The following is a 16,751-nucleotide window of genomic DNA, read 5'->3' on the forward strand; positions in this document are numbered from 1 at the left end:
TATCCTGAAGCAAAGTTCTTAACCTGAGGTACTATTTCTGGGTTAGTGGAGTCTGTAACCTGAAGCGTCTGTAACCTGAAGCGTATGTAACCCGAGGTACCACTGTACTGCCACGGGGACTAGATTAAATCAACCTGTGGGCCAAATTAGGCCCCCGAAACGGACTTTGGATATGTCTGCCGTAGGATGTCCAGATTGGCATTCACTGTGTCTGTGAAAACAAAGCCCTCAGTGAGGGCATCTGTTTAGTTCCTGTATCAAAGGTCCTTCGGAAACATATATTTAGATTCCTCTTTTTTATGTGCCTTCTACCATGAAGATGTAGCTATGAAAATGTGCACATGAACAGCACCAGTGACTTCAGTAGAACTTTACTGCTCCGTCTGGGCTGTTTGAAAATGTGCTCTCCTGAGTGCGTTGCAAACTTCCACAGGCATATAACCTCCAACTGCAATAAGCAGGTACTAACTAGCAAGTTGCGAAACCTTGCACTAAACTACTGGACCAGACTACTGTGACTTTCAGACATTTTCAAATTCATGCAGTTCTTTTAATGAACCAAGCAATGTGATAAGAATCACCCACATGGTTGAACACTATGTAGTTTTCACCTCTGAAGTATCATTTTGGTTAAGTTTTTGCCTTTTTAAATCTCTGCCACAAAAGCCACAAATTCTTATAACAGGATATTTTTAGCATCGCTCTGCTTGTGGTTAAGATTCATTTTTAACTTCGCTATGATGGTGGTTTGTATGATACCTTTAGCTCTTAGGCTTACAGACGCAGCCTAAACATGTTTGCTTGGAAATGGGTACCGCAAATTTCATTTTCTACTCAGGAAGCTTGGGGTTTGTAAACTCTTAAGATGTATGTGCTCAGAAGCTGTACAATATGCTCAACTTGCAATCTACTTGTTAGGCATTCCCACTAAGAAGGATCCTGTCACTTAAACTTTGGTTTGTAACAAAGCTTTCCCGATAAATATTTTAGCAAATCGTTTGGATCAAATTTGCAGCCTTAGGAATCAACAGGGACGAGGCATCTCTTTGCAGATTTAGTAGCCTGGCTCTCTGGGCACAAGGGGCTGGGAGGAATGCTAAGGTCAGTAGAATATAAACAGGAAGTAAGCATGCTTAGCCTTGAAATGCATATGCTGAACATTCCTGCAGGCACACCTTAGCAACAATTCCTCAGCATCTTAACAACTGGAGCACAATTGCGAGTGGTGGAAATCTCACTCTGAATACAACCGAACATGTGTTAGACATATTTCTTCTTGTTGCTGCTGCTGTTAATTCAATTTATACATAGCCCACAGGTCTCAGGGCGGTTCACAAGATAAAATCACAAAATACATAATCAAAATAAAAACAAAAGTAACCCAATAACACCCCCCCAACACTTTTTAAAAGGGAAGCTACTACTGATAGACAACCATTTTTACTACAGACCTCTGATGTACAACGTGCCTTTCGGTGCATTAACATTAGGAAGGCAGCTGGACCGGATGGAATCACGGGACGGGTAATTAGGGACTGCGCTGCAGAATTAGCTGGTGTATTTACGGATATTTTTAATCTATCCCTGTCGCAGGGTTCTGTCCCTACCTGTCTGAAGACATCGATTATAGTGCCAGTCCCCAAGCAGTCAGTGGTGGTATCTCTCAATGACTATAGACCAATAACCCTAACATCTGTCGTTATGAAATGTTTCGAGAGATTGGTGCTAGATCATATTAAGGCTGGTCTTCCATCCACTCTAGACCCGTTCCAGTTTGCATACAGAAGAAATAGATCTACTGATGATGCTATTTCCATTGTTGTCCACACTGTACTGAGTCATTTAGAACGACAGGGAACCTACGCAAGGCTGTTGTTTGTGGACTACAGTTCTGCCTTCAATACAATTTTGCCAGACAGGTTATTTCTTAAAATGATCAATTTGGGTATACATCAGAAGATCTGTCTGTGGGTAAGGAATTTCCTGACTGACAGGCCGCAGACAGTGAGAATGGGACCCTACTATTCTTCTACTCTAGTATTAGGCACAGGAGCTCCTCAGGGATGTGTGCTAAGTCCCTTTCTCTATTCCCTGTACACATCTGATTGTACCCCACTGTATAAGTCCAACACAATCATCAAATTTGCGGATGATACAACAGTGGTGGGGCTCATTAGTGAGAACGATGAGACTGCTTACAGGAAAGAAGTACAGGGGTTAATTCAATGGTGTAAAGAAAACAATCTTATGCTTAACACCAAAAAAACCAAAGAACTCATAGTTGATTTTAGGAGAAAGAAAAGTGTATTTTTACCATTGCACATAAATGGCGAGGAGGTGGAGAGGGTTGGTAGTTTTAAATACCTGGGCATTTATATCTCTGAGGACCTCTCATGGACTGCAAATATTAACATGGTTGTGAGGAAGGTGCAGAGGAGGTTGTATTTCCTGAGAATGCTCAGGGGACTGAATCTATCTCAGCACCTACTCCTGTCCTATTATCACAGTACCATCGAGAGTGTCTTAACCTATAGTATATTATCGTGGTATGGAAGCAGCTCTGAAACGGATAAAAAAGCTTTACTGAGAATAACAAAAATTGCCCAGAATGTTATAGGGCTCCAGCTACCAACCCTGGATGAGATCTTCACGTCTCGCACTTTGAAGAAGTCACACAATATCCTGAGAGATCCCACCCATCCTGCTCACAACTTCTTTGAACTGTTGCCTTCGGGCAGAAGATATAGGACAATGAAAACACGAACCACACGCCTTCTGAATAGTTTCTATCCAAGAGCTCTGATTGCACTAAATAATGATCTCAGGGCCAGTTGTAAGAAATAGCAAGCAGGGAGTAGGAAGGAATGAGATAGGGTTTAGGTCATGTTATGCTTTTAATAGGTCATGTTATATTCTGGATTATGTATGTTTTATAGATTATGTCTGAATGGGATGAGAGTGTTGGAGGTACGTGCAAATGTGTATGTGAAGCCGGTCTTTGGGTGGGTGTTTGATTTTCGTTGTTGTGTATACTGTGTATATACGGACAATGACAAATAAATTTCTATTCTATTCTATTCTATTCTATTCTATTCTATTCTATTGGATGTCAATCAGCCAAAGGCCTGGTTATAGAACAACATATAGTGGTGCCTTGCAAGACGAAAAGAATCCATTCCGCGAGTCTCTTCGTCTTGCGGTTTTTTCCGTCTTGCGAAGCAAGCCCATTAGCGGCTTAGCGCTATTAGCGGCTTAGCGGGCTTAGCGGATCAGCTGTTAAGCGGCTTAGTGGCTTGGGGAAAACGGGGGAGGAAAAAAACCCCGCAGGAACTCGCAAGACATTTTCGTCTTGCGAAGCAAGCCCATAGGAAATTCGTTTTGCGAAGCACCTCCAAAACGGAAAACCCTTTCGTCTAGCAGGTTTTCCGTCTTGCGAGGCATTTGTCTTGCAGGGCACCACTGTATTTGCCTGGCACCTTAAGGTGCATAATGAAGGTACCAGGCGAACCTCCCAGGGAATAGCATTCCACAAACAGGGAGCCACTACAGAAAAGGCCTGTTCTTGAGTTGCCACCCTCTGGACCTCTCAAGGAGGAGGCACACAAAGAAGGGCCTCAGAAGTTGATCTCAGGGTCTGGGTAGGTTCATATGGAAAGAGGCAGTACCTGAGGTATACTTCTCTGCTGGTATCCTCAAGGAGTTGCCTGGTCGAGTTGTTCCATGTGGTCCAGAGATTAGTTAACCCAGATTTGGGCATGTTGAACTTTGTAGCACATGGTGACTCTCTCTGAGCTGCTCTGACAAAATCTCTTGACTTCTAAACAACTCATCAAATCTGGTTGCGGTGCCCAATGCTACATCTGGCCCAGTTTCAAGGGATCGTTTCCTGTTGGTGTGGCCCAGTGACGTGGACACGATACTTGCAGCAGTGCATCTGACCACATACCCTCTGGGGCCCCTGCTCTCCCTGGCTGCCTAAAGCTAGCCAGAGTTGGGTGACCAGGTGGGCCCAAGATGTTGTGATTGATGCATCCTCAGAAAGAGTCCGCTCCTTAAACAGCCCACACTGGACCCAATGGTGTGTAGTAACTACCAGGCAACACTACTTTTGGGGGAAAGATGGTAAAAAGGGTTGTGGTGGAGCAAATACAAGTGTTCCTGGATGAAACGTCGTTCTGGGCTCAGGCCTGGAATCAGTTTCGGTCATCCTGTTGGATGGTTTTTTACTGAGAGACAGAGGACCCTGTTACTGTTACACAATCTCTCATTGGCTTTGGTACCATTCAAAATGGTACCCACTTTGACCGAATGTTCAGGATGGGCATCGGAGGCATTATATTACAGTGCTTTCATTCCTCCTCGAGTCCAAAGAGCAGCACTGGGAAAGTGCTCTTCAACTCCCTGGCACTGGGGCTATGGAGTACTGTAGGGAACACTGAGTTTGATTTCTGGGAAGGTGGAGGCTTCGTGGGTAGGCAGTTCTCATGTAGAGAAGACATGCCAATTGCCTGTTATGGGAATGCAATGCCCCAGCAGCACTAAAGAGCTCTACTCTCAAGGCATGCAGATGTTTTAGCAGTTTAAGAATACCTAAAGCGTCTGAAACTTCACACTTTGCTATAAGGATATTGTAATGAACTCCAGTGGCATTTAAGCAGCATAAATGGTATGCAGGATTGTATCACAACTGTAGTGGTAGGTAGGTTGTGCGCAAATTGCTCAATATTTGAAGTTTGGCTTTACCAAGACTTGACATTACTTTCAGTAGCCCTCGTTTCTATGGTTACCAAATACTGGTATATAATAAGGTCAAACAGTATTTTATTTTCCATTCATGCTCGCTTACTAAGGCTGGCATCACCTGTTTTCTGGCTCTTATTCTCTTGGACTTAGATGGTAGCAATACCAGAGAGTCTTCTCTGCAGTGGCCCCCAGGTTCTGGGTAATGACCTCCCCTTCAAGGTGCATTTTACACCATCGTTGCATTCTTTGCAACGATTGGTCATGGCACACCTTTGGTCTTCTCTCCTCCTACACAGCTGTTTTGCACAGCTGTTTCGTTAACTTAATTAGTGGTTGGTTTTGTAGTTTTATTTTATGTTATTAACGGCGATTTGTACTTGCTTTTAATTGAGATGCTTTTGTAGCCAACCCTAGGACTATTCAGTGAAGGATGAGTTATATGTGCAAATAATAATTAAATAAACTGGAAGAAACACCATCCATATATGAAATGGTAATAGAGCTTCCCATAAACATTCTGAATTTATAATAAAGGTAAAGATACCCCTGCCCGTACGGGCCAGTCTTGACAGACTCTAGGGTTGTGCGCTCATCTCACTCTATAGGCCAGGAGCCAGCGCTGTCCGCAGACACTTCCGGGTCACGTGGCCAGCATGACAAGCTCCATCTGGCGAACCAGCGCAGCACATGGAACGCCGTTTACCTTCCCGCTAGTAAGCGGTCCCTATTTATCTACTTGCACCCGGGGGTGGTTTCGAACTGCTAGGTTGGCAGGCGCTGGGACCGAGCGACGGGAGCTCACCCCACCGCGGGGATTCGAACCACCGACCTTTCGATCGGCAACTCCTAGGCGCTGAGGCTTTTACCCACAGCGCCACCCGCGTCCCCGAATTTATAATATTGGCAGCAATTTTCATAGGGTTTGTAAGGTACTGATGAGGTACCCATGACTGAGACGATGGAACAGGAGGCGGATGAGCGACTTCAAGCCACAGTCAAAATCCAAACATTTCAACAGGTATTACCAGGTTACCTCCTTCTGAAATAGCCTTCATGACAGCTTCGACATAGGCATCTGGGTCATCATCGTAGGTAAGCTGTTTCCACTGGGACCAGTCCTTGAAGAATTCTTGGTAATTCCCACATTCTGATATTCCGCAGAACAGCTTCACCACTTTATGGGGGGGCTGGAGAACCTTCTGCAGGCTCTGAAGGACATCAGGGACATAGAAACTCTGCACCAACTCAGAGGACAGCAGAATAATGATGCACTTGCTGCTCTTGAAGAGGTCCAGCTCCTCGGTGGAAATAGTAGTTCCGTTCTCCACTTGATAGCTCCAGACTTCTTGGCACGAGCGAAAGATGCTCTCAAGGTAGTTGCGCCATTCACTGGCGTCGTTCCCATATAGAATCAGCACACTGTGTGCACTGGAGTGTCCTTCTGCGAGGGAATAAATAATGTAAACATTATACAAACGGAATCTTGTTTATTTGTTACATTGCTCAGTTGGTAGAGCATAATCCCACGGTTGTGAGTTTGAGCCCCATGTCAGATAAGAAGATTCCTGCAAGGCAGGAGGTTGAGTAGGGACTTGAACCCTGGTCTCCCAGGTCCTAGCCTAGCACTCGAACCACTACACCTGTGGCTCATCTTAACCTGCCCTAGTTAAATCACCAAGCTTCACAGCAGCGGGCAAGGTAAACAGGATTAGGACAGAAGTGTGTCAATAACGACTACGAACAAACCAGTGTTTGGAAACCATAGAAATGAGGTCTGGTGAAAGCAACGTCAAGCCTTGGTAAAACAAAACTTTTTAGCAATTTGAGCGCAACCTACCTACCAATGCAATTGAGATACAATCCCGCAAACCATTTAGGCTGCTTAAATACCCTAAAATTAAAATGACACATCTTCTGGATAATTTAGCATTCATCTCAGAATAAGTATATATCTTGATCTAGCAGTAGTTACTGTATTTTTCGCTCTATAAGACACACTTTTTCCCTCCTAAAAAGTAAGGGGAAATGTGTGTGTGTCTTATGGAGTGAATGCAGGCTGCGCAGCACTTGCTGCAGCTAAGCCAGAAGCCAGAACAGGGAGGCTTTGCGCAGCTCTTGTGGGAAGTGGGGGGAAGGGACAGAGGGCAGCTTACTTGCGCGTAGGCTCTTCCAGGCAGGGGGAGCCTTCATCCCGCTGCCCGGGAGAGGCTTCAGCAGCTATCCCTGAAGCCAGAACAGCAAGAGGCTATCCCAAAAGCCAGGTCCCTCTTGCTGTTCTGGCTTCTGGGATTCAGAATTTTTTCCCTCTTGTTTCCCCCCCCCCCCAACTAGGTGCGTCTGATCGTCTGGTGCGTCCTATAGAGCGAAAAATATGGCATATCCTCTATCTTTACATTGTGCTGGAAATCGGTCAGTTACATGTGATAAATAGTTGTGAATCATCTGCCTCTAAGTAGTAGTAAATGTGGCAATTCTTTTGGTTCCGTAGACATACGCAGTACATGCTCATGCACGACACATGAACTGATATTATTCTGCTCAAATCGTTGCTGTGGGTTACATGTAATCTACATTTCTTTAGAGCACAGAAAGCACTCTTCATGGAATTATTACTCCAAGAAGTTTTACACAAAAGCATCCATCAGTTTATGATGCAGAAAAAATATATGAGCCTCTCCTTTTGAACATAATATAGCAGGGATTCTCTTACCAGGCAACTGTTGGTTGAAGGAGCTATTTGATCAACAGTAGTGAGATCAACCACAGGAAGTGGTTTTCATTTCCCCATTTTTTGTTAAACTGAATTGTTCTTTTATACCTTTATGCATAGAGTCATGGGATTAACATATAATGTTGATACACTGCTAGAAAACTCAATGAAGCTCCCAGTGATTTCTGGAGCTAACAGCTCAAGCTCCTTCCTGCTGATTGCTAGATTTGGCATTAAAGATGTGCCAATTACTCACAAAATTTAACAAAAGCTTAGCCATGTGAACTTTAGCACAGCTGAAGTAAAAGAAAGGCTACGATTTGTTCAGCTGGCAATGCATAACAAAACATCTTGCAGTGCTAATAATTGACTGCAATTATTGACAAAAGCTATCAAAGCTTCACGGCTTCTTCGGGAAACTGCACCTTGGAAGAGATCTTTGTGCAAGCTGGGAGAAAACAACTTACCTAGCTTGGAAATCCTGGAACAAACAGCAAGCTGTATAGGATTATACAACACAACAGCCCAACAATAAAACCTTGTTACCTGCTGGCCCTGGCACCTCTATACAAGAGGGAATAGGGTTGGGGTGACAGTCCTCACTTGCTAAAATGGTAAATCCTAGCACAAGCCAATTATGCCGGAAGCCTGCTGTGTGAAAAGCATGGCAGCTTAGATCAATATACTGAATTAACCTCCCAAGGCTTACTGTTTGGAGCTCTTTGTACCCTTTACAATTGCCAGGTGCTAACATGGCAGTGACAACATTCCTGACAAAATCCCTTATGCGACCGTCCTCTACACTTCTCAGAGCGCCCAGTCCTCTAACCCTTCCTTCTCTGCCAACTTTATTCCTTCCAATAATGGCATCCTGTCTTGAGACCTTGTGGGAGATTTTGAGGAGGTTCAACACGCTCAATGGCTCATCCTTCTTTTCTTTCATTCCGTTTCTTCAGCAAGCATTGCTTCCTCAGGTCTCTGCTTTGCGGACAAATCTGTACTTTGTTCCCCATCTGTTATCTACTCCGAATTGTGGCTCTGGACTTCTCCCCTCAATCTACTCCTATACCCTCCAAGTGTCCCTATTTTCCAGGGACAGTCCCGGAATTACAGAAGCCGTCCCGGTTTCTGATTTGATCTTAGAATGTCCCGATTTTCCTTTCCCCCCCCCTCCACATCCCAGAGAACAATTAAAAGTGATGTGTGTATGTAGGTGCAAAAATGGAGTCTTGTTTATACTGGGGGGGGGGGGGAGAATCCTGTACCAAATGAAGGAAATGGTGAAGCTGGCTGATGAAGCCCTTCCTATAATTTTTAAGGAAAAGGTCGCCAATCCACTTTATTTAATTGCAGGCAACCATTTCAAAGAAAAAGAAAAAAGAAAATGCATTTAGTGCTTATTCCTTTATTGTTAATGGAACCTTGCACTGTCTACTGAGAAGTTAAGTCCCACTGAATTCAACAGAGCTTACTCACAGGTAACTGGGTAAAGACTGGGCAGCCTTACACTGCAATCCTAAGCATTTTTACTCAGAACTAAGTCCCACTGAGTTCAATAGGATTTACTCTCTGGTATGTTCCTGATCATTCTCACAGTTTCGGTTGTTGTTGTCACCTGCCTTTCCACCTGACAGGGACTCAAGGCAGCTTGCAGCCAAAATTTTATTTCATTCCATATCTCTTGAAGGTGTTGTCCATAATCCCTTCCCTCACACATTTCTTTACAACAATCGTGCGAGGTAGGCTAGGCTGAGAGGTTGTCATTGGCTCAAGGCGGCAGATGAATATGTGTACAGTGGTGCCTCGCAAGACGAAAAGAATCCGTTCCGCGAGTCTCTTCGTCTAGCGGTTTTTTCGTCTTGCGAAGCAACCCTATTAGCGGATTAGCGCTATTAGCGGTTTAGCGGCTATTAAAGGCTTAAGGGATTAGCGGATTGGCAGCTAAAAGGCTATTAGCAGCTTAGTGCCTTAGAAAAAGGGGGTGTGGAGCGGAAAAAAACCCCCAGGAATCGCAAGACATTTTCGTCTTGCGAAGCAAGCCCGTAGGAAATTCGTCCTGCGAAGCACCTCCAAAACGGAAAACCCTTTCGTCTAGCGGGTTTTCCGTCTTGCGAGGCATTCGTCTTGAGGGGCACCACTGTATATGATGTGTATGTTTGCGGCAAGGTCAAACGCGGGAGAAGCTTCCTGGTGCAGAATGTCTCTATTTTTACCGGAGAAATGTTGGAGGGAATGCACTCCCAGTCACGCCATAGCACATACCCTCTCTTGGCCTTATCAGGGCCCCTCTCTCATCAGCCCATTGTTACCTCACACCAACTTCCTTTCTCTCCAGCTCTTCCCTCAGCTATGCTGGCCCTGCACTCCTGTGACCTCAGCCTGCTCTATAACCCAACTTCTGTACCCAAGGCCTACTAGAGGTTCATAACCCCACCAAAGGGGGCATGTCCCCATTTTGAAAGATGCCAAACAGAAAGCGATGGGATAAGTTCCCCGTGAGCGGAAGCAGCCCCCACAGGGAGCAAAAAGGCTTTAAAAAGAACTTTCAGGAAGAAAAGTACACATGGGGAAAGTTTATCTGCTCCCGAGAACCTGGTCCCATGGCGCTTTCTATCGCCCTTGACTCCTTTCTCATTTTGTAGGGATGTAGCACAGGGCTGGCCCAAAACCTTTTGCTTCCTGAGGTGAAAGACAAGATGGCGGCTCTCTTTAGTCAACATACAGAAGCTGACTGGACTGGGAAGTGATTCTTAATTCACTGCTGGCAGTGGGGTAGTATCCTTCACAACGAATGCAGTAGGTTAGCTTGCAGGGGCCAGAATATGTCACATAGGGTACATAGCTCTCTTCCCAGAGGGGAAATAAGAGAAACAGCAAGGCAGCTGCCACCACTGGCACCCAGCATCTGCTGCCTGAGGTGGTTGGTTCACTTTGCCTAATGGTAGGGCTAGCCCCAATGAAGCACGACTTGAGCTGGGCTATGGGTGCATTGTGTTCAGCCTTCAAAGAGGCTGTCCTGCAATTTGTGACACCTTTATTTCCCAAGCCTAATGGGTGGACCGGGCACTTCTGCAAGGTATTACAAGACTCTTAGCTGTCTATATTTTGCCATGGTTGCCTGTGTCCAGCTAATACTTCATATTGTCTTGGAAGTATAGGGTGAATAAGAACCTGACTGCATTTGATGTTGAAGATTTGTAATCAGATCTCCCAATATTTTTTATTGGCTTCAAAGCAGCAACAAGGGTCTCCTAAGTTGATCTGAGAAGTGAGTGCTGACATAGGCTTGACACTGCACTAAAACTGCTGTTTTGATACAGCATCAGTCATTCCAGCCATGACTCTTCCCATTGTATGGTAGTTTGGTCCTATGTTGCTAGAACACAGCCATGATAGCTTGGGAAAGCAGGCAAGGTCTCCTCGTTGCATTAAATTATTTGAAATGTGAGCCGCCTTGAGGAATTTGATGTACTGGATGCCAAGATATGCATGCAATAAACAGGAATTAAAATAGCTATAATTTCACATACAGTTGCATTGTACTTCCTTTGTATGCGCTTCTGGGTAATGTGGGTGTGATCCTCATGTGAGAATAGCTCATGCAGCTCGCCATAAGGGACATGCATGAGTTCCCCCTTTGTAAATTACTCTCACGGAAGCACACAGACAAAAAAGGAAGAGAAACTCACTTGTGCTTTCTGCCTCAGACTGCAGTCTTTAGTAGACTTGGGGATGCACAGAAGACAATTGATTTAAATAAACCTAGTTGTGGCTGGCTTTGCACAGGGCACACTTCCTATCCTGCTAATATGTGAAGCCACCCTTGGAATGATGCTCAGTCCAATGCAAACTACCATTCTGCTGCTTACATCGGGCTACAACAACAAGCTCAGCAAGCCTGTCTGATGCCTTTTTTAAATTGGCAGTGCTCAGTCCCCAATTCAGCAGTGGAACTCGAGTGAACACAAGTGAAGCAAGCTGAGAAGTGCTGCCAAGCTCGATCACTTCCAAAAACAATCCCTAACCATTAGTGTTACCCAATCTGAATATCCAAACAAGAAAGGACCTTGAACTGCTGATTCATAACTGTCAAGATTATTCTGAGTGAGAGTTTTAGAGGCCAGCAATGGGAGGGAGAGGGGTAACTTCAACAGCCCAAACTTTTAACACCCTGACTACATATGACAGTCCAGGTAAAATTATACAAGAAATCTAACAATAAGAGATTAAGGCTGCAGTCCTCTAAACCCTACTGGAGTCGGTGGGATTTGCTTCTGAACAGACATGTATAGAACAGATTGCGTTGTAAGACTGCAGTTCTTATTTGACAGCAAGCTTAATTTAGATGAGCAAAATTTATGAGCTAATTCCCCGAAAAAATATGCACAGGATCAGGATGCTAAGTACAGTGGTACCTCGGGTTAAGTACTTAATTCGTTCCGGAGGTCCGTTCTTAACCTGAAAGCACCACTTTAGCTAATGGGGCCTCCTGCTGCCGCCGCGCCGCCAGAGCATGATTTCTGTTCTCATCCTGAAGCAAAATTCTTAACCTGAAGCACTATTTCTGGGTTAGTGCGGAGTCTGTAACCTGAAGCGTATGTAACCTGAAGCGTATGTAACCGGAGGTACCACTGTAGCAATCTTATGCAGAGACAGTAATTCTTAATGTCACTGAGCACAGGTGTGCCTAACTATGCATAGAACATGACTGTGTGCGGCACAGTTAGCTGGGAGGAAGCCCCACTGGATATACAGGGCTTGCTCTTGACTAAACATGCATAGGATTGGGATGCAATACAGTACAGTACTACAATCCTAAGCATCTGGTAGGACCTGAAGTCTTTAGGGCATTTCCTTCCGACTAAACATACTGCAACACTGGATCAGCCGGATGTATGAACCAACATACACATCTATATAATAGTTAGGAAAGTGATCAAGCAGACGGGGGTCTAATTGTCCCACCTGATCTGCATCGATTTGGTGAGATTGGTCAAAGCGCACTTTTAGGGCTTCTATTGCCGAGGTCAAACTGACCAAGCAGCCGGGTCTGGGCTGGAGAAAGGAAACATGGGGCCACCAAAGGGCTTCCGAGGTCCTCGGGGTGGCCACCAGTTTTTTCGCTTCAGGAAGGCGCCTCAAACTTTAACATCGCAGAACCCAACTCGTGCTCTCCCCCCCCCCCCAAACCTCTACAAGGCGGTCTGTAGGTCGGCGAAGGGAGCTTGTGAACCCCCAGGCGGCTCTGCGTAAGCCCCCTTCGCAGGGGTAGGGAGGCGTCCGGAGAGGCGCCTCCGGCTCCGGCTTTGCGCGCCACAGAAAGCGCTCCTCAGAAAGCGCACTTACCTGGAGCTGCCGCCGCCGCCGCCGCCATGCCGGACTTCTTGGCCTCGGGGAAGCCGAGCTCCGGCCGGCAGCCAGAGGAGGAAAACCGACGGGGCGCTCCCGCTAATCGCGCGGGGCGCCTGGCCCCGTCAGCGCTGCGGGACGGAGAGAGGGAGAGAGAGAAGCGGAAGGGCTGGCTCCCTGCGCGCCTCGGCAAGAGCTTGGCTGAGGGCGGAGACCACTTCCTCCCTTTCCACTCTCTCCTGCACGAAAGTAAATGGGGGGTGGGAGCCAACCGCTTATTGGCTGGTGGGGGGAGATACCCCGGTGTGGTATATCACCCTGACGTCCTCTGAGAAGGATGGGTTCTTAATTTAATTAAATTTTTAAAACATAGCCCGGGGAAATAGACCCCTGCCTTGCGTTACCAGACAGTAGTAATATGCAAAACAAAACTAGTACATCCTTCCCCTCCCCCCCCCCCCGTGTGGAAAAGTCTGGGCTATGCTATTTTTGATGCGTGGGGGTTTCATACCTGCCTCCATGAAGGAGGTGTTACAACACCCCAATAAGAGGGACAGGTTATCCTATCAGACCGAACACACACTTTTACCTGTGGTTGATTTTTGTCTTGGAAAGGCAGTGCCCATCGTTGGCCATCTCTGAGCAATGCACTCAAAAGGGTGTTGATTTATTTGATTTATAGACCACCTTTTATCCAAAGATGCCAGGGCAGTGTACAACATTATTATAATTTATGGAGCATGATAATAATAAAATAATAATAATGTAGAGCATGAGAATAACAGGCCATAGATTATTTAATGGCCAAATGCCTGGGTAAAGAGGAGCGTTTTCACTTGGCACCTAAAGATATGTAGTGAAGGTGCCAGGAGAGTCTCCCTGGGGGGAGCATTCCACAATCAGGGAGCCACCACTAAAAAGGCCCATTCTTGTGTTGCCCCCCCCCCCAAACCTTTCAGAGAGGAAGGACATAGAGAAAGGCCTGGGATGACAAACACAGGGTCTGGGTCATGTATTGATGTCCTGAGCCATGTAAGGCTCTATAGGTTGGGACCAGCAGTTTTAATTGGGCCCGTTGAATAACTGGCAGGCAGTGCTGATTTTGGTTACAATTATATTCACTAAGCATTTAGAGGCAAACTGCTTTGATATTTTTTCTACAAACAAGAGATATATAAATTTTATGCAACAAATAAATTATTGAATTTGAAATTTCTGAAACAATATGACAAATAAGCCATCCTTTGAAATTTACACTTATCCATATTTTGCATTGCGTTTCTCCAACCAACCAAAGTTTAAAAAATGGGATATAAAGTGAAAATAACATACAAAAATGCAATATATAGGGGGGGATTGCTTGTAAAAATGTGAACCTTAATCAAAACTTATGAATATTTAATCACAAATTGCAACAGAAATGTGAAGAACTGAATTTTAGATCAGAAAAATGAGAACCCAAGATTGAAAAATCCTTCAATCCCCAGATCATTTGTGCTATGCTTCAGATCTCATGCCCCCTTGACATGATTTCCCCCCCTGTTCTTATTACACTTTTGGGCACAGTGCCAGGGAGACAGACTGCCTTCAACCTACCACCTTAATTTGCTCAGATACCTAGATTTGCATATATAGTGTATATACAAATTTGTTTCATGAAGCTGTGCTCCCAAGTCTTAAGTACTGTATCTAGCAATGTCCTTGATGTGAAACAGCCCGTTGCATTGTGAACACATTCCTGCTTTAAAATGCTCTTATTTTCACAGTCCTTGAAGTTGATCAGTGAGGAATACCTGTTTCTTCTGTAAATCCTTCTGTCTGATACTACTTTTCTTCCTTCCTTCCAATCTGGTCTGGTGCCCTATACTAACCCATAGGATAATTATAAGAGCTTGTGTTAGTGGTTACCAGTCTAACCTGACAATTGGGCCAGTCTGTTACAATGCAATACACGCTTACTTAGGAGTAAGTTCCCTATGATCCACCTACTTCTGTAAACATGCACACAGGGTTATGCTATGAGTCTTTTGCAGCCCAAGCATTACACAAATGAATTTCACTGAGTCCAGCAGGACTTACTATTATTACGTATTGTTAGATACAAAAAAATTGTTAGTTGCTTTATCTTGCCCAGGGCAACCCAACAATAAACAGACAGACAATATACCCCATATTGTTATGTTGAAAACAAGAGGAAAGAGAAATACAATAAAAACATCCCATCCATTTTCTCTCATATAAGCCTCAGTTCTTGTGAACAAAATTTCTAAGTCATATTAAGCGAAGAATTGTCAGACTAGAACCTGGGAGTTCTGGATTCAAATTCCAACTCAGTAACAAAGCACGCTGGGTAGCCTTGGGCCAGTCACTGTCTCTCAGCCTAACCCACTTCACGGGGTTATTGTGAGACTAGTATGGAGACAGGGAGACATTACCCTAGGTTCCTTGGTGGATTATAAATACAGTAGTACCTCAGGTTACATACGCTTCTGCTTACAGACGCTTCAGCTTACAGACTCCGCTAACCCAGAAATAGTACCTCGGGTTAAGAACTTTGCTTCAGGATGAGAACAGAAATCGTGTGGCGGCAGTGCAGCGGCAGTGGGAGGCCCCAATAGCTAAAGTGGTGCTTCAGGTTAAGAACAGTTTCAGGTTAAGAACAGAACTCCAGAACGAATTAAGTTCTTAACCCAAGGTACCTTTTTTCAGTCAGAACTCAGCAGAACTCAGTTCTGGCATCTCTCAGGTGGGCACCATTGCCATTATAAGAGAACAAGGAAGGCATTCATAGTGAGTTCCGGCACCTATTTTTCTAGAAAAATAGTGCTGAATACAATATAAATAAGTAAATAATCTGGCATATGCACTTCTCAACATGGGCGTATCCAGGGGAGTGCAGTGAGGGGCAGCTGCCCCCCCAAATCAAGTAAATAAATAGAAATACTTAACTAACTGACCAATTGTATCACAGATAACTCTGTTCTGCCCCCCTAACATAATGCCTACCCCCTGTAAAATAAATCCTGGCTACACCCATGCTTCTCAACCCATATAAGTGTTTAGTTCTGCCGTCTCCCAACCTAATTTTGAGAATGATAAAGGCGCTTAGCATTATCTGCAGCCAATATTCCTTGGAATGTCTGTCGCTTTAAACCAGTTTAACTCTGGTTTTTGCTCTGGTTCGTGCATCAGGGAAAGAAAGAGCATTGCTAGCCACATCAGAAGTCCTTCGAGTTAAGGATTCCCGCGGCACAGATTTTCCCTTTGGGCTACCATTGAAACCCTAACGGGAGCTCGCCACCTACCGCCTTTTCCAAGGTAAAGAAAGAAGCAGTCAACGTGTCGGCCGTCAGGTGTTCCTGGACTACATTTCCCATCATCCCTTGGCGATGTGAACCATGCTTGCTGAACATGCTATATCCATCTATCCACAGTTCAATGGTCGTCTTATATTCTCGCGTAGCAAACAAATAACTAAATAAGTACCGTGGGCTCGACAACCGAAACATTCACTTCTGAAATCAAGACGCTTTGAACTTCCCAATCGTTTACGCGCTGCGTAAAATCCCACCGCGTCGGCGCAAAAACCCCAAAGGTTGCGCCAAGCCGCTGGCGGAGCTGCTTTTTTATAAAAAATAATAATAAAAATAATAATCAGCTAGTGCCTCATTAAAACCCCAAGATGCTAGACATCTCTCTTTTTAAAACAATCCCAAAATAAGGGGACCCAGGTCTCCCTTTGGTTGGAGTAGCGGGGAGGAGAGAGCGAGAGCGAAAAGTCGATTGAATTTTGCGCGGTGTCCCTTGATACTTTTTCCTATCTGTATGCTTTGGGGTGGTGGGTTTTGTTGTTGTTGTTGACGGGAGCCACTGCTTTTCAAATAAATAAAAACTAGAATGTGTGCTCTTGTGCACGCGCACGCTCGCGTGTCCGCGCGCGGCGTTTTTT

At 45.0% G+C, this 16,751-nt stretch overlaps 1 protein-coding gene across 5 annotated transcripts in view; it reads right to left on the minus strand.

Annotated features, from left to right (window-relative positions):
- PIK3AP1 (phosphoinositide-3-kinase adaptor protein 1) overlaps positions 1–16,726 on the minus strand; it is a 46,801-nt gene extending 30,075 nt beyond the window's left edge. Inside the window, exons 1-2 of one of the 5 annotated variants that reach the window (XR_014511156.1) lie at positions 12,800–12,996; positions 5,777–6,184 (exon numbers count right to left, since the gene is read on the minus strand). Coding sequence is in view for 4 of the 5 variants with exons in the window: in XM_083440365.1 (XP_083296491.1) it covers positions 5,777–6,184; positions 8,000–8,396 (805 nt within the window). In the remaining variant the exon portion in view is untranslated. Of the gene's footprint in view, positions 1–5,776; positions 6,185–7,999; positions 8,546–12,799; positions 13,231–16,288 lie in introns of those variants that run through there. The other 4 variants (XM_083440368.1, XM_083440366.1, XM_083440367.1 and 1 more) reach the window with 4 other exon arrangements.
- Positions 16,727–16,751: the final 25 nt, after the last annotated feature.

The sequence above is a fragment of the Podarcis tiliguerta genome (assembly GCF_965153285.1).
Source record: "Podarcis tiliguerta genome assembly, chromosome: 5".
Classification (NCBI taxonomy): domain Eukaryota; kingdom Metazoa; phylum Chordata; class Lepidosauria; order Squamata; family Lacertidae; genus Podarcis; species Podarcis tiliguerta.